We start from the raw sequence: 17806 nt of genomic DNA, 5'->3' as shown, positions 1-17806 counted from the left end.
GGCAGGATGTGAGATGTACCATTGGCGGGAGGGATAGCTCAGTGGTTTGAGCATTGGCCTGCTAAACCCAGGGTTGTGAGTTCAATCCTTGAGGGGGCCACTTTGGGATCTGGGGCAAAATCAGTACTTGGTCTTGCTAGTGAAGGCAGGGGGCTGGACTCTATGACCTTTCAGTTCTAGGAGATGGGGATATCTCCATTATTACCGTGTTAGCTGGCTAAGCTACAGCCTCCATTGCTGACAGCCTGCCTGGAGGGCAGGGACTGCCCTGCTGGGCCTGCCCTGCTGGGCCCTTGCCCTGGGTCTGAGCAGCGAACCAGGCAGTGTGCTGGGAACCCGTCTCAGCTCCTCTCTGCTCGTCGTCTGTCCTGAACCCTAGAATCTCAGGGCTGGAAGGGACCTCAGGAGGTATCTAGTCCAACCCCCTGCTCAAAGCAGGACCAACCCCAACTAAATCATCCCAGCCAGGGCTTTGTCAAGCTGGGCCTTAAAAACCTCTAAGGCTGGAGATTCCACCACCTCCCTAGGGAACCCATTCCAGTGCTTCACCACCCTCCTAGGGAAAAAGTTTTTCCTAATATCCAATCTAAACCCCCTCACTGCAACTTGAGACCATTGCTCCTTGTTCTGTCATCTGGTACCACTGAGAACAGTCTAGATCCATCCCCTTTGGAACCCCCCTTCAGGTAGTTGAAAGCAGCTATCAAATCCCCCCTCATTCTTCTCTTCTGCAGACTAAACAACCCCAGTTCCCTCAGCCTCACCTCCATAAATCACGTGCTCCAGGCCCCTAATCATTTTTGTTGCTCTCCGCTGGACTCTTTCCAATTTTTCCACATCCTTCTTGTAGTGTGGGGCCCAAAACTGGACACAGTGCTCCAGATGAGGCCTCACCAATGTCGAATAGAGGGGAACGATCACGTCCATCAATCTGCTGGCAATGCCCCTACTTATACAGCCCCAAATGCCATTGACCTTCTTGGCAACAAGGGCACACTGTCGACTCATATCCAGCTTCTCGTCCACTGTGACCCCTAGGTCCTTTTCTGCAGAACTGCTTCTTAGCCACTCGGTCCCTAGACTGTAGCAGTGCATGGGATTCTTCTGTCCTAAGTGCAGGACTCTGCACTTGTCCTTGTTGAACCTCATCAGATTTCTTTTGGCCCAATCCTCTAATTTGTCTAGGTCTCTCTGTATCCTATCCCTACCCTCCAGCGTATCTACCACTTCTCCCAGTTTAGTGTCATCTGTAAACTTGCTGAGTGCAGTCCATGCCATCCTCCAGATCATTAATAAAGATATTGAACAAAATCGGCCCCAGGACCGACCCCTGGGGCACTCCTCTTGAAACCAGCTGCCAACTAGACATGGAGCCATTGATCACTACCCGTTGAGCCCAATGATCTAGCCAGCTTTCTATCCACCTTACAGTCCATTCATCCAGCCCATACTTCTTTAACTTGGCGGCAAGAATACTGTGGGAGACCGTATCAAAAGCTTTGCTAAAGTCAAGGAATAACACATCCACTGCTTTCCCCTCATCCACAGACCCAGTTATCTCCTCACAGAAGGCAATTAGGTTAGTCAGGCACGACTTCCCCTTGGTGAATCCATGCTGACTGTTCCTGATCACTTTCCTCTCCTCTAAGGGCCTCAGAATTGATTCCTTGAGGGCCTGCTCCATGATTTTTCCAGGGACTGAGGTGAGGCTGACTGGCCTGTAGTTCCCCGGATCCTCCTCCTTCCCTTTTTTAAAGATGGGCACTACATTAGCCTTTTTCCAGTCATCTGGGACCTCCCCCAATCGCCAGGAGTTTTCAAAGATAATGGCCAATGGCTCTGCAATCTCACCCGCCAACTCCTTTAGCACCCTCGGATGCAGCGCATCCGGCCCCATGGACTTGTGCACGTCCAGCTTTTCTAAATAGTCCCGAGCCACTTCTTTCTCCACAGAGGGCTGGTCACCTCCTCCCCATGCTGTGCTGCCCAGTGCAGCAGTCTGGGAGCTGACCTTGTGCGTGAAGACAGAGGCAAAAAAATCATTGAGGACATTAGCTTTTTCCACATCACCTGTCACTACGTTGCCTCCCTCATTCAGTAAGGGGCCCACACTTTCCTTGACCACCTTCTTGTTGCTAACATACCTGAAGAAACCCTTCTTGTTACTCTTAACATCTCTTGCTAGCTGCAGCTCCAAGTGGGATTTCACTCCTGCCTGCCTGAGCAATAGTTTTATCCTCCTCTTCTGCCTCTCGTCCTCCAGGTGCCGGTGCTCATGGCTCTGATTCACAGCAAGCTGCAGGAGGTGGATGAGGAGCACTTGAGGAAGGCCGCTCAGCAGACGGTTTACATCCTGGCCTCCCAGCACAGGACGGCGGTGGTGTCCAGCCTGCTGGGCAGCTCCCTGCCCTTTGACAGGTACCCGGCTCGCGCCGTTGCCTTGCTCTCCTTCTCGGAGGAGGGGGGCTTCGGAGCAGCTCTCACTTAAGCTGCAGCCAATCTCCTGGCTCTTGGCCCTGGTAATCGGACCCTGCTGGAATGGCCTTCCTGGGCTCGGGGATCAGCACGTCCCCTTGTCGGGGAGATGGCTTTAGAAAGGGCCTGGAATTGCTTTAGCGCCGCAGCCTGCATTAGCGAGCCTGTTCTGGTATAGGCCTCCAGCCCTGGCCCTGGGGTTCCCCTCGCACCTCGATTGTCCCCCTGCCCCTCCCTGGACGTGGCTCCCGTTGGGACCCTGCTGGGGCCGGGGTGCTAGAGCCATAGGGATTCCGGTGATGGGGAAAGCAATGGCCCCGCCAGCTGATCGTGGCCTGAGGAAGGGGGAAAACCCCGTAATGCACCTTGCCGACCTTAGGGTGCCATGCAGAGGGAGCGTTTCATCCCAACTGCAGCCGGGGGCCACCAGCCTTTCCCTTTGGAGGGGCTGTGCAGCGGGAGCCACTGGGCTGCCCAGAGACTTCCCCTGAGGTCGATCCTGGACATCCCTCCTTTCTTTTCTCGTGGCTCTGTCCTAACCCCATTGTCACACCGAGCAATTCCCTCCCTCCATGGAGATCTTCACAGGCTCCCCTCTGCCCAGCTCTGCTAGGGGACTCCTCCGGCGGCATCTGGATGTCGCTGCGAGCCTGGCTACGGAGCCAGGCAGAAAGCCTCCGGGTCGCAGTTAGCGCCTTAGCTCTATTTCTGCACTGCAGGCCAGGAGAGGAGACCCACGTCTGGCATCGGGCCGGGGCCCTCGCAGGCTTGCTGCTGCTCAGAGCTAGGAGCCCGTAGCAAACTAACAGGGCAGCTCGTGTGCAAAAATAACCCTCCTGTTTGTGCAAACCTAGTCACACCTGTGCCATGTGGAAGGCGCTGGCCACGGAGCCAACCCTCACGTCGCAGATCTTGGAGCTGCTCCTGGACAAGGTGAATCGGGACGTGCCGTACAAAGAGAACAAATCCTTCCTGTTGGGGAGCACCTCTGAGCGCATTGCCACTCCCCTCCCTCTTGCTGTAAGTATCCTGCTGCTCCCCCACCTTGCCATCCCTCCCCCCGGCCCAAAGGGGCCGTGCTTCCCTCTAGCCGGGCTCCTAGCCCCCAGGGACAACGGCATTCCAGACACCCTCCCTTCTCTTCCCCCTCCCCCTCCCCCCCGGCCTCCTTTGTTCATTTCCTCGGCTCAGGTGTTGGGGCCGGGCCTGGATTCTGGAAATAACGCATCACTGTGTAATGCCTATTAGAGCTAATCCACAGGCTCATAAAAACCCTCTCAGGTGTTCATCCTCTAGGGAGACCACTTCGCGTTTTATCCCGTCAAAAACCTAATCCCGGCTTGGCAGCTTTCTAAGGAGTAAAGCAGCTGTGAAAATCTCCTCCTCCTCCTCCTCCTCCTCCTCCTCTGAACCAAGTGCAGATGGTACAGAATCCGTCATGCTGAAAGCAAACACTCCTTCCCTCCCCTCTTCCACAGCCCTGTGTATTCTGGGCCGTGTAACTGCAGCTCTTTAAATCAGCCAGAGCAGGGCTATGCAAGCCGTGTGCGTGACGTGCACGCGCTCTTCCTGCCTGAAAACTCCAGCTAGGAGATCTCTCCTCGCCAGGTGCCCATCTCAGACCCTGTTTCCCGATTTAGAAACATGCAAGTTTCAAATCCAACGGCTTTGTTCGAATAGTGGCTTTTCTGCTTTGTTGCCAACTCTGGCTACGGCAAAGCCAGGCCTGGGCCGCTGAACAACAGGCTGGTTGCTGGGGTCTTGTTAGTCTGTGAATTGGAGGAGGGGATTTGTAGCGCTCCTTGCCTTAGTCGCTAACCTACCGAGTATTGTTAACAGGTCTTAGTGGGGAGTAGACGATTTCTCGCTTCCGCCCCGGCCCTTCCTAATCCTCTTTCTCTCTTCTCAGGCCACATGTGCTCTGCATGAGATCATGTCTGCTCCGGAGTCTGGGGCAGCGGTGCTGGGGCTCTACCCGCACTTGTTTGTGGCTCTCCTGTTGCGAGTCAGCTGCACTGTGGGTGTCCAGCTACCAAAGAACCTGCAGTCCAAGGAGAGGAAGAGCGCCAGCCGGAGCCAAGGGCCCAGAAACCTGGACCCCTGCAGGTAAAGAGCAGAGGGGGACTCGGTGACGGGCTTGGAGGCAGCTGTTTTACCTGCCATGTGGAACTGATTGTTGTTCACAAACATCACACGTGCTGCCTGTGTGTAATGGGATGGCTGGCAAATCACACGCAGCCCGGAGCCGATTCAGGATGAAGGCCTGAGTCCCAGGCTGTGCATAGAGCTCAGGTTTCCACAGAACTGGATAAATCTCCAGCCACGTTTGTGCTTGTGAAGTTGTTCCCCACCCGCTGAGGTAGCCGTGCTCTGCTGCTGCTGCTTCCAGGGCGTGGCCTCCCCTGACCTAGCCCTGCAGCTCTTCCCCATGTCCTCCGTGCAGCCACCCCTCTGCCCGTGCACACACACTCCTCTTAGAAAGGGGCACTGGGGAGTAACTGGGATACAAACGGCTCCGTCTCCTTCATACCCAACCGATGGCACGTTGTGATCACTGGAACGGGGAGTCGCAGTCCCCATTTCCCCTCAGGGTGTGCTGCGAACGTGCTGCTGCAGAGGGCAGTGCAGTCCCCCTGGCGAGACTGGCTGCCAGCCTGCAGAGAGGGGGTCAGGCTGGGAAAGTGACCCAGTCACTTGACTAACGCTGTGGCAGAGCTCTGGCCTGTCTCTTCTAGGTACCGCCCATCGCCTCCAGCACCCAGACGCTGGTCTGGGGCACTCTGTGACAGTGCTGGCAGACAGTGCTCCTGACTCTGGCCTTAGCCTGCCGATGACCATCCCTTCCTGCGTTACCGGGTAACTCCTGCTTTGGGCAGTAGTCGTGGCTCTGGTGCATGGACGATATTCCAAGCTGTGTCTTCAGCCTTTCTAGTCTCCTCAAGTCACCAGGCCAAGGGGCTCCGGCAGCGCCTCAGGCCAACAGGAAAGATGGCCTTGAGGGAGGACCCTGACCTGGCTTCTTGCGCTGCTCTCCTCACTGCTCTCTCATTCCCCACTCGTTCAGTGGGGCTAGGGTGTGTGTGTGTGTGTGGTGAGGGGGCGGCTTGGGTACGACTGGTGAGCGCCACGGAAAGCTATAAAGCTGCTTGTCCCTGAAGTGAGGTAGTGGCTGTCTCTCCGCGCAGGCCCTGAACTGCTGTGGCATGTTCCTGCCTGACGAGTATTGCATTGTAATGGCGGTCTTGCAAACTCACCTTTCTAGGCCCAGTTTCCAAAACCCGGTTGGTCATTGGGTGACCTACCACCCTGTCAGCAGTCCGAGTGCCTCTTCCAGCGACAGCAATGGTCAGGTACACATAAGTGTTGCCTCTCGTCTTACTGGGCATCCCCTAAAGCGTTTTCTTCCCTTGCCCTCAACCACATGATCCACTTACTCTTAAAACAACTTCTCTCTTGCCAAGATTTCTATCCAGCGGTAATACTTGGATCCCTGCATAATCTGTAACTCCACAGTTCCAAATGGAAAGGGCTTAGTTGTATTTGCAGAATAAGTTAGACGTTAGCTGCACAGAATAGGCTTCCTGCAGGTAACCCAGCCCCAGGCTGTAGGTTTGGATGGAGTACACGCTTGTGTGCTGCTCTGGACAAGTCTTTGGAGCCATTAGAGGTACCGGCCTTCAAGCAGCTAACAGCTTGTGCATGCACAGGTCTGGTCTGCACACCCTTCGCCCATGGACCAAGCAGCTGGAGACTGAATCTTTCTTTGGGCTTATGTTGCTCATGGGCGGAAAACTTATACCACCGTTGCAAACAGAAGAGACTTCTTTAAGGAGCTTTATCCCTCACCACTTAGTAAAGGGCGGGGATCACTAGTGCAGTTTGTGGGTGACTCTACTTTCTCCTCACACCACCGGCTCCGGATGCTTTGACAGCAGGCGTTTCAAGATCTTCACCCACACTCTCCAGCTGCCCCAGAGGTGAGACTGGCCTGTCCAGACCTGTTCTCACTAGTAGCATTAAGCCGCGTCTTCAGGCAGTCTTGTGCCTAAACGAGTGGTGAGAGGATGTTGAGTTGCTCCTGCTTGGGATATCTGTGTACTCCAACCTTGGTTCTTGGTCATCCCGTGTACGTTTACAGGAGCGTTCCTGTGTGACTGAGCGTCAGGCCCCTCATGCTCCAGTTCATCTGGATCCCTCCGTTCAGTCTGGTCATGGTTTGTGGCCCCTCTGAGGGAGTTAATTGTATGGCTAGTTCCCTTCAAGCTCGACTGATTCCTCCACCACCACCAGAGCTCCCCAGTTCTCGCTCGGGTTCCACACCTTTGTCTCTGCTTCCATGTTGCACAGTGACACTTGGTTTCGTTGTCCGTAAAGCCCGAAGGGGGCGATGGCTTTGACTAGCTACCGGCAATGCTGTAGTTATAATATTGGAGATGCTGCCCTTGTGGCCACTGATGGGTAGGTGGCTTGCAAGTGTCTTCTGTTTGCAGTGTTTGTAAATGAAATATTCTGGCAGTTTGGGAACCTGGGGAAAGCCTAATGCATTCGTTTTCCTCAGGGCTCATCCGCACACGGCAGCTATTTTGGAATAAGACAGGACATGAATTTAAAGCGAATTGCTATTCCAGCAATGGCACGTGTGGACAAGCCCTTAACTTGGATTTCAGTGGGCAGCGTTCCTCCTCTAACACGGGCAGTCCTGAGTTCTTTGTCAAACGTCTCGGTCAATAACCAATGTAGATCCAACGCCTCGATTCCTCCTCCAGGGCAGCCGAGTGCTTGACGGCTGGGAGAGAACACGTCCGAGGGGGGGCATCCTCTGGTAGGGTGATCCGTCAGGCCCCAGCCAGTCCGGCTGCAGTGTGAGGTGGTTTCTTGCTGACTGGCAGGTCGGTTTCTGGGAGTTCAGGGCACATGACTCTACGGCCGCTCCTGAGCGTATCAAACTTGAGCCATTTTGTGGACTGATCGTGTTGCCTAGAAAATGCCGCGTGGTTTGGGTCCTCCGTGCTCTGGCACCAATACAGACTGCCAATCCCGGCCTGGGCACTCTTCCTCATCCACTAGCTTCCTGCATGGCTTGTGACTGCCAGCAGGAAGCCCAGCATGCCCTGGGGGCTAGTCCATCCCCCCTACCCCCAGAACTGGACCGTGGGCAGTGGGATGTGGTGGTTGAGCACAGCGGCGCTGGCCACAGTCAAACCTGCAGTGGCTTCAAACTCCCGTAGTAGGTTCCTGCTGGTATCACTGCTGCCATGCTGTGTCTGAGCGTGCGTGTGAGAGGAGAGCCCAGCCCTGCGCCCTGCTGCCCGTGATCCTGGGGCGGCTGCATGTGGTTCTGCAAGCTGAGGGATGGTGTAACTACGCCCGGCACCACGTGCCTCACTGCAAAGCCTCGTCCGTCCTGGCGTTCCCGTTGGCTACTGGCCAGCTCCAGTCAGGAAGTGCTGCTGGCTTGTGTCTAGGGTTCGAGGGACAAAGCCATCTTTCTGATCTCACCTCTGCGGGGTCACAGTCAGCACGAAGGGCCGTCCGTGTTCAAAAGGAGTTCAGGTAACTTCGGATTCTGCCCCTGCTCCCAAGTCCCTGCTCCGGGTCTGGGCTCTTAAACCTCCCTTCCCCGTTGAGAGCTTTCCTCTCCCTTGTTGCTGTGTGAAAGACCTGCACGAGCACAACATGCTTGCAAACCCCCCTCCCATGATCGGGGGAGTTCTGTAAACTCTCCTCTTCGGCACTGGGAGCCGATGTGACTGGCGGGTCCCCAGGCAGACACTGGGCAATGCCCACGTTAGAGGGCACTGAGCCAGGGGTGCTGTGCCCAGCGCCCCCTCACCTACTGGCGTGAAGGAAACACAACTCCAGCTCTTTGTATCTGAAGCAGCCCTTGTTTCATTGCATGGGGAAAGGCAATAAGCAGTTCTCTATTGGTACCAAAAGATGGCGCTGGTTTGACTAGCGTGCTGGAGGCTGCAGGTTTAGGTCTCTGCCAGCGTTTCTTGGGTGAATTCCAGTCTCCCTGCCCAGATCTCAGCCCTCCCGCTAGTCAGCCGTGCCCACAAACGGTCTGAATTCAGTCCCTTCAAACAACCTTGAGGCTTTGACTGATGCACCCAGTGGCAGCAAAGCAATGCAACGTCCTGCTGCTGCACCCTGACCACTCACTGCTGTGGGGCACCCGCCTTCCAAAACCGCCTGGGGAACACTCCAGTGAACCAGGCTGTAAACGTGCCCCTTCTTCCCAAATTCCACGCCTCCGCTTTAACAGGGGCTGCCTTGACTCCGTGATCTGTTGCAGTCCCTGGAGGTGGTCACGGGCCCAGGACGGCTACAGCAAAACCTGCAAAAAAAAGTCTGACTGGGAAACCCCCACCCCCCCTTTGCATCGACGCTATGTGCCTGTGAGGCACACGCTGCACTTCCTGCCCCACTTCCATCAGTCAAGGGGAAGCCTGAGTCCCCTTGGCCGGGGGTGGGCGTGGGTTGCAGACTTTACCGTGGCTCTGTGGCCTGTAACTCAGGGAAATCAGACTTGCACGGGGGAGGCTGCATGGACCCAGAACTGGGACTTGTAGCCACTTTAGGTGCTTCAAGCTCCATTCATCAGTTTGTGCTGAGACGGTTGCAAGGACAAGCTGGGCTCCGTCTGCGGGGGGGAGGGGGGCCAGGGGCTGAGTTAGTGGCTGCCTATGACAGACTTTAAAGTGACGCAAACTGGATCTGACAAAGCCTGATAGGCCCTGTGTTCAGCTTGGAAAGCTGCCACTAATTCCTCTGGTAGCTTTTCCAGCCCCCAGTTGTAATGAATGGAAACAGGTTGTTACTCTGGCTAGCAGAGCTGCTCTCTGATTAGTATTTTATTTAGACCACATGTTCAAACAAAATTCAAAAAAAAAAATCTGCTCAGTGGCTCAAGCTAAAGTTGAGCTTGCTCCACACGGCTGCTGTTTTCCCCCTCCTGGCTGCGTCCTCCACGCTCCAGCCCAGCTCGGGGAGGGGTCTGCTCGCGGGAGCCTCGACAGCCACCCTATTCGTGAACCCTGACAGATTCTCACCAGGCCATAAGTCACTTGCACTCTTTGTGGCTTTGGCCGTGTGCACCCAGAACTGTCTGTTCTCTCAACTGGCTCTTCCTCCTCCTTAATGACTTCTGGAAAAGATGCAGAGTGAGATCTCCGCCAGACCCCAGACCACCAGAACATGAGGAACACTTAAAGGAACTTGGAGCAACTGGTTGCCTCCCAGGGAGGGAGATGCAGGAGCCAGAAACTACAGATCTTCCTCCAAAAAACGGAGTCTGAGCAGTTGGGCAAGAATCCAAATCCAGCGGGACTGCTGCTGTCCTGTCTGGGAGCGCCACTGGCCACAGATTGGATCAAGCGTTAAAATGCTTCCTCCCAAGCGCCTCCTTTTAGCAGTACAGGCACTGGCCCCTCTGATCTCTTGTCAGGCAGAGCAAAGGCCGGATTGCTCTTGGAGATTGTGTAGCAGGTTGCAAGAAGACCCAGTTCTGTTGAGTGGGAACTGATTGATTGATCTTCCCTGCAACATGCTGGCTGCAAAAGGGGTCGGGAGTCCCTGAAGTATCCTAGGACTCTTCAGAGCTGGAGATGGAAGAGACCAGTTGGGTCACTATTGCATTACATAGGGTTACCATATTTTGAGCCTCCAAAAGGAGGACACTCCACGGGGCCCCGCCCCCAGCCCCGCCCCTGCCCAACTCCGCCCCCTCCCTTGCTTCCCGCGAACGTTTCATTTGCGGGAAGCCTGAAGCAGGTAAGGGGGGTGTGGGGGAGGAGGCGTGGCCCAGTCTGGACCCCCCGGCGTCTCCAGCCTGGGTTGGCTCGGGCCCTGGGGTGCCGGCCCCGGGCCCGGCCCCCGGCCGAGCACCCCCGGCCCGCCCAGCACTGCCGGTCCCCAGCACCGCGCCGCCGGCCTGGCCCCCGGCTCGGCGCTGCCGGCCCGCATGTCCCAATTTTCCCGGACATGTCCGGCTTTTTGGGATTTCCCCCCGGACGGGGATTTGGAGCCCAGAAAGCCGGACATGTCCAGGAAAATCCGGACGTATGGTAACCCTACATTACAGCTCCCAGAGGTGGGGCACTCTCTGGTTCAGGTAGCTTAGGAGTGGACTGTGAGGCACACATAGCTTCCCTTGCGGGGGCGATTCCAGGGTCTAACACAACTTACGAGCGCTGCTCCACTCTGTTAGCAAACGTTCCCCATGTGCGCCTAGCAGAAGGGTGTGGGGCAGAGTGGAGACTGCAGGCGAACAGCGGGATTGGAAATGATTCCGATACAGGATTAATTAGGTCAATAGCAGGCATGTGACTAAAGCTCCCTGAAGACTGTCTTGAGTGCTTCCTTTCTGCTCAAGCGAAAAGGTGGCTTGATCTGGCGATCCGGCGGTTTGGCTACCAACCGAAAGAAACGCAACATAGGCAAGGCCAAGTGCTCTCCTGTCTCTCCGGTCCCTGCTGAACTTTGCAGGCGTTACTCCAGAGCAACAGCGTGGCTGTGGGGCGGGAAGCTCTGTGAAGTCTAGGTGGATCAAATGGCTACGTTTGGGGGGTGGGGGAAGGTCTCTTACCAACCACATGCAGACTTGCCTGGCCCATTGATGATGACCGCACAACCTCCCAGTCCCTGGGCTTGGGTTCTGCTCTTACTGCATTGGGGACAAACAGGTGAACTTTGGCTCTACGTCTGAAGTCGTTGCTGATTGATGTGGGGGAAATCGCTTTTGTCCCAGGTACAGGAAAAAATGCAGAGATGTGAAATTCCAGGCTGCTCCCAGGAGCTGGTTCCAAATATCCATAATTTCCTGTATACGTTTTGAATTCCAAGTCTTGCTGATATTTCAGTGCCAAAGAGCTGGTCAAGGTGAATACGATAGCTTGGCAGGAAAAGGCCCTGGAAGAGATGGGAAGGCAGGAAGTGGCTCTAGGACACGGTGGAAAAAGCAAACCTAGTGAATGATTGACTTTAACCAGCTGCCTTTCAAAGCTATTGCTGTGTCTCACTTCGTGTCTTGCTTCAGTTTAACCACCCCTGTTACAAGGCTAGGGGGATTCTTGAGCTGAGACCCTTCTGTGCACACCTGCCATCTGCTTTCTGTGGGGCCAGCGAGCACCTTAATAGCAAAGGCTTGTCCGTGTGGGCTGGGGCTGCATTCTTAACTGTTCATCCGAGGGGTCGTGCCCCTGTGGCTTATGGCCTGGTCAGTCTACAGCTACAGAACAGGGTCTCCTTCGCCTAGTTCATTGGGCAGGTCCTTGCCTGGGCTCCACTATGGAACCCATTCACTTGAGTAGCCACTGTCGGGGACTGAGTTATTTAGAGACTGATGCAGAAAAACACTAAATTAAATGTACCAGGATCTCTCATTAACAGCATTCTGATCAGGGTATGGCTGTTAGGTATATCTCCATATATTATATTATAACTATCTCCTAGAACTGGAAGAGACCTTGAAAGGTCATCAAGTCCAGCCCCCTGCCTTCACTAGCAGGACCAATTTTTTGCCCCAGATCCCTAAGTGGCCCCTTCAAGGATTGAACTCTCAACCCTGGGTTAGGCAGGCCAATGCTCAAACCACTGAGCTATCGCGCCCCCCCCCCCCCCCCCCACGAGTCTGGCCACAGTGCAGCTGCTTGGCTTCCCAGCTAGTCACCTGGAACCACAGCCCTCCCCATACCTCTTGTGATGCAGCCAGGAACACTTACTGGCCCTCCAGGGTTATGCTACGGTGTGGCCCGCTCTACAGCTGAAGGTCCCCCAGCCAGGAAGAGTGCCATTCCTAGACGCTCCTGTCTGACCAGCCGTCTGTCCTGTGTCCGTCCTTCCCCTCCCCTCCCCCCCCGCCCCCCCCAGCACCAGGAGGAGCAAAAACCCTCTCCCAGCTCAGGCAGTGCCTCTGAGGCACTGGTCAAATCGCACGAGTCCCAAAGTCACAGGCTTCCTCCCTGTGCGGCCTTTGACAGCCAAAAACTGAGTGGGGAAAGCAGCTCCCTTGTTAACTGGATACACGGCCCCGCTGGGCTGGGCTGGGCTGGGCTGGCAGCTTACGGAGAAGTGGATCGGGACTAACTTTTCCTACACCCCTTCCTAGCGTGGAATGGGAAACGCTTTGTGTTTCTAAACCGAGATCCGCGCAGTCCCTAAAATGCAGCATTACATCTGTATGCAAACTAGCCTGTGTAACCCGCCGCTGGAACCCTTGTCTGGAATGGCCAGAAAGCTGGGCGTGGCTTTGGGTGGTGGGACAGGACCTTCCATTACTAGGCTGGCTGGGCTCTTACTTATTTTTTGTGCTAATTTCCTTGTGCCCCAAGAAAATCACTACTTTAAAACCCCCTCCCCCCGGGTTCTCCTGGGCCCAGGGTGCTGCTTACGCTGAATGCAACTGAAAAAGTTCAGAGGCTTCTGTAGCTCCGAGTTCCTGCTCAGCAGAAAGGTTCCCGGCCCCCCGACAGCGGGGTGGTGAGAGAGAGAGAGGGGCTCTTGGTATTCTAGCCGTATGTAGGATGCGCTAGTGGCTACGCTGGGCAGACATTGACCCTTCCAAAGGCAATTCAGCATTTGGCATATGGCTGGTGTGGCTAAGATGGGATACTGCAGACCAGCTCTGAAGAACACTGCCGTGAAACACTTGGGATTCAGGACTGAGTGGAATATACAGAACATGTAAATCTGGTGACTTTGTTCAAACCACCTGAGGTGCCTTCTTTTCTCCTTATTCAACCCCTCAGAGCTGGGTGACTGGATAAATTGCCCCAGTCAAAGGGCTTTGCCATCCGAGCTGTGGGTAGCTGGTGAATGCTCTGCCTGAGATGCTGAACTGGAGAGCTGTTCTGTGTATGTGAAGCTGGTATCCCGAGTAACCTAGGATGCTACATCACCTGCTTTCACATTCTTCCACTTGCAGCTAAAACCATTTTCAGCCGTCATGAAAGAGACGACATGGGAATTACTTGCATATATTGTAACGTGCATTTTCTGAAACCAGTTTTCTGGAGGCTTCGGCTGCAAGGAGCTGAAGCTGGTGATGGATCTGAGCAGTGTCTGTCTCTGGATGCAGTCATGTAGTACAGCGACTAAGATGGGAACAGCTTGGGTCACCCTAGAATTCAAGGGGTCTCGTGTCCCGAGCTTGGTGTGATCATTCGCTGCTGGAAGCGTGGTGGTGTCCTGTGCAGTACTGTTGTCTGAAGTTAGCGGTGGTCTCCTGCCCAGCACCTGCGCATGCCAAACAAAGGGTCCCTTCACCCTACCTAGAGATGAATGCCTGATAGATCCATGACCCCAAATACAGGAGATGGATTTAGAGTGAGTTTAAGGTCAGAAGGGACCATTAGATCATTGTCTGTCTGAGCTCAGGCCACCATCCAGCCACAGAAATCATTGCGGCCCCAGGAGATTGGACTGTTCCGGGCCCCAGGTGGAGAATGAGGCCCTGGGGTGCCCCGGTGCTTGAGGCTCCTGCAGTGGTAGGGAAACGATTAAATGAGCCTCTCCTAGCAGACTCTCCCCATTGAAAGATGCTAAATTGGAGAGGGTTCAGAGAAGCCCTGTCTTGGTGCTGGAGCTCCATCCATGCACGCTGCCCAAGAGAAGGGTCAGGGTGGACTTGATCACTGTGGAAGTACCGACCTGAGGAACAACTATTGACAATGGGCTCTTCGATCTAGCAGAGAGGTCGGGCAGGATCGAATGGCTGGAAGCCGAAGCTAGACCAGTTCGGCTGGGAATGAGGGTAATGAGTCCAATGGTTAATCTAACATGGCGTGTGGTGGATTCGCCGTCACTGACCATTTGTAAATCCAGGCTGGCTGTTTCTCTGAAAGCTGCTGTAGGAATGATTTGGGGGTGTCTCTGGCCCGTGCTAGACAGGAGGTCAGACTGGATGCTCATAGTGGTCCCCCTTGGTTTTGGAGTCTGTGAATGAACGAGGTTATTGCTGACAGTTGTAAGGCTCTAAAGAGCATTTTACCCCCAGAATTCAGTCCCTAAAGTTGATGCAAACTAGTTCTGTAGGAAAAACCTTCGTGATGGAAAAAGTAGAGAACAGCAGCGTGTGATGGGCCGGATTAGACATGGAGTCCAAAATGGAGGCCAGGATTGCCAAACGAGGTAGGCTTGTGCCAGTAGCCAGTTAAAGCGTGCTGTTTGGGGAATTCCGGCCTATGGCAGATGTCCGGGACTGGTTTGGTTCTCGTTCCTAGCTGCTCCGGTCTGTACAGATTACTTGGAACCCGCTGCGGCTCATCCATGCCTCCCTGGGTTTGTGGAGGACGTGGCTAGTCCATCAGGGCTCCTGCAAGAAGTGGGAAGCTGCCGGCAACAAGCAGCACGGTCTGTCGTGCACCTGTGGAGCAGAAACCCTCTCGGGGTGGGGAAGGGCATCTCCGCGAGGAGCAGCTGCACCCATTGTTCTTTAGCTAGTCTCCTTCATGCTTCCTTACTCCCCCTTCCTGGGAGCCCGTGCGGCAGCTGCCCCAGGTGGGGGATCAAGCGTATGCCCATAAAAGGGGATGTCTCAAAGTGGCTAACCCAGCAGCTGCCATTGGTTTAGTGCATTCTGCGTGCAGAGGTTTTTCCCTTTATCCAGCTCGTGTTGTTAACGCACCCTCTGTGCGTCTGCTCCAGGAGGGAGGGGGAGAGCTAGATAAAGGACACAAATAAATACAAGGCAAAACTGCTGAAGAAATTATTTCTTTCTTTAGCAGTCATGTGTATCCATTTAATTTCCATGTGTACAATGGTTCATTCTATATTTTCCATCATTAGTCTGGATTCTGGACAACGCTGGAGAAAAGATTATATATTGTCACTAAGGAGAGCCAGGATCTTTTGGGGGTTTTTGCGGTTACACAACTTTTGCTGCAGAACATGGCGAGTGCATTTACAACAGCAGAAGGAACTTTCCTTGCTCAGGAATTCTGCGCACACGCAGTATTTCTGCACCTAGAAAGGGCTGCGTCCAGTCCCTCCAAAACTGTGGAACCTCCTTCACCACAGCTTCGTCGTAGGGCTACTGGCAAAGTTAATAGCATGAGCACAACGGTCTTGGGTTAAAAGTCCCTGACTCTGAGCTGTTCTTTCTAAGGGATTTTGTTTTCTTTACCTGTGTGGTAAACACATTCCTCTTTCTTGTATGGAAGCCTAAGATTTAGCCATTACTAATATTTGTTTTGTTCTGACAGGATAACGTATGTTTCCCATATGTTGCTCTCTGCTTGCAGCAAAATAATCCCTACCAATAAAATATTAATGCGAAAAAACCCAACCCCCTTCTTATAGTAGCTCTGGACTTCTTCACTTTTCAGTCTGTTGTCTTGGATCACTTTAATGGCAAATGTCCTGGTGGAAATGGAAGTAGCCGTGAGTTATGGGTTTGTCTCACTCCAGCTAAAGCCCCCTCATAACTCATTCAGTCCTCAGGTACCCTCGCGCCTCTGAGTAACCCCATGCGCCACTGTGCAAGATACTGTCCTGCACGGCGGGGTGCAATGACCAGCGCTCCCCCCCAGCAGCTGCTCCTGTTCGCTGCAATACAAACAAGTCGCATGCAGAATCTGTCTCTCTCTGTCCGTCCAGCTGTGCGGTGGAAGCCCTGAGCGCCATGCTGACCCAAGGGGGCAGTGACGAGGTGGTGAAGTCCGTGGGCAGTGCGGGAGGCTGGGAGCTGATGAAAAGCCCTGAGAGGCACCACGATGGCATTGCTCTGCTTGCAAGGTAAGAGGAGTTCTTCAGGCAGGCTGGGATCAGCAGCAGAGTGCACGGGCTGCGTGGGATCTGCTGGAGCAGGGCAGCCCCCGGGAAACAGGGAGCTAAGCAGGACCAAGGGGGGGGCTGGGAAGGGTGCCGTGGCACCGCACATCTCAGTGCTTTGGGACCCACGTTAGTCCTTTAGATCTGGAGCGAAATCCTCCCCCCGGCCTGCACGGGGCCATGTGCGAGGAGTGGCTGACTGGGGTGGACAGGTCTCGGCCCTGCACGGTGACGTATCGAAAGCTGACCTGAAAGATCGGAGCCTTTTCCATTAGTGCGCTGGGCAGCATTAGCAGCCCGACTACGTATTTCTGTACCCCTTCCAGTGTCCAGCCGCGGGCGAATGGCCAGGCTGGGGCAGGGCGTGGGCGGCCCGTGTGGCGCTCCGGGCACAGGAGTGATGCCTACTTCAGTGTGGGCTGTGCCAAGCCCCACGGAGCCTGTTGGCTGGATGTGCAGGGGGCGGTTGGGACAAAGGGCGACTGCAGCCGCCAAGCTCCAATGGGGGGCAATGGTGGGACAGTGCATCAGGGCCAGGGCTTGGTAGCACTGGGCTCCTGGCTTGTGAAGCGACCTGCAGCTTCCCCGCTCCCAGTGCCAGCTGGCTACCCTTGTGGGCAGCCGGCAGCCCCGGGCCCAGAGGAGGGAGGGCGCTGCAGGCTGAGCGCTGGGGTTCGCATGGCTAATGGCGGCAGCGCCCAAAGGGGCGAGATGGGGAATGCGAAGATCAAAGCTACTGGTGCCTGGAAGGCAAGGACAGGCGCTTGACCCGAATGCGGTGGAGCAGGGGAGCCGGACTCTCGGCAGCTCGTTTGGTCTGGATTGGAGAGTGGTGGCGGAGGGCAGGGGAGGCGAGTTCAGGGGACCCAGACAAGGGCCAGCACGAGGGATCTCTGCACTGACAGAGGACACGGGTCACAGCTTAGATGTCTCCTGTGCTTTGAATCTGAGGGCTGGGAGGTCTCCCGGCTGTAGGCCCTGGAGCAAGGGGTGCCCCGCCTGAGGGTGGGAGAAGTCCCTGCACTGTGGGCGATTGGCCCTTGTTGGGAGGGTGTCCAAGGCTTGGACCGGAGTTCCTGGGCATGGGGGGAGGGGCTCTGCTGGAGAACTCTTCTTGCCAAGACGTATGTTCCAGCTGCCCATCCTGTGCGTAAAGGGCTAGGCAGCCCCGAGCCGGCGTTCCTCGGGGTGCCCGCACAGCTCCTCGCCCCTGGCGCTCAGACACACGGTCGTGGGGCTCGAGGGGCGTTACCCTGGTTTGTTTTGACGACAAAGGGAAACGTCCTGCCGAAGCTTGACCTGGGTTAGGAAGAAGCAAGTGAAACTGTGCGGTGGCTCCTGGCACTTCAGCCTGAGCTCTGGAGGAGGCCAGGAGACCTGTGGCTGTAATCTCCCCGTCAGAGCTGCCGTGTCAGGGTTGGGCGCCACTGAAGGTGGGATGTGCCTGGGCTTGGAGGCCTTTCGGCTGGGCCGCTGCCAGGGCTGGCTCCCGTTGCCCAGGCCCAGCTATCCTGGATTCCTGCTTAGACTGACTAGAACCAGCTGTTCCAATGGGCTCTGA

The 17806-nt window shown here is 55.3% G+C and overlaps 1 protein-coding gene across 5 annotated transcripts in view; it reads left to right on the top strand.

Moving 5' to 3' along the window:
- The window catches only part of MROH1 (maestro heat like repeat family member 1), a 114651-nt gene that overhangs the window by 76112 nt on the left and 20733 nt on the right, over nucleotides 1–17806 (top strand). For 4 of the 5 annotated variants that reach the window (XM_005291142.5, XM_065582269.1, XM_065582268.1 and 1 more), the window contains 4 exons: nucleotides 2264–2418; nucleotides 3330–3495; nucleotides 4385–4581; nucleotides 16072–16209. In XM_005291142.5, the coding sequence (XP_005291199.2) occupies nucleotides 2264–2418; nucleotides 3330–3495; nucleotides 4385–4581; nucleotides 16072–16209 (656 nt within the window). Of the gene's footprint in view, nucleotides 1–2263; nucleotides 2419–3329; nucleotides 3496–4384; nucleotides 4582–16071; nucleotides 16210–17806 lie in introns of those variants that run through there. The other variant, XR_010598037.1, reaches the window with a different exon arrangement.

Source organism: Chrysemys picta, chromosome 2 (genome assembly GCF_011386835.1).
Source record: "Chrysemys picta bellii isolate R12L10 chromosome 2, ASM1138683v2, whole genome shotgun sequence".
Taxonomy (NCBI): Eukaryota; Metazoa; Chordata; order Testudines; family Emydidae; genus Chrysemys; species Chrysemys picta.
The sequence above is the reverse complement of the archived record's forward strand: the minus strand, read 5'-3'. Positions and strand labels throughout refer to the sequence as shown.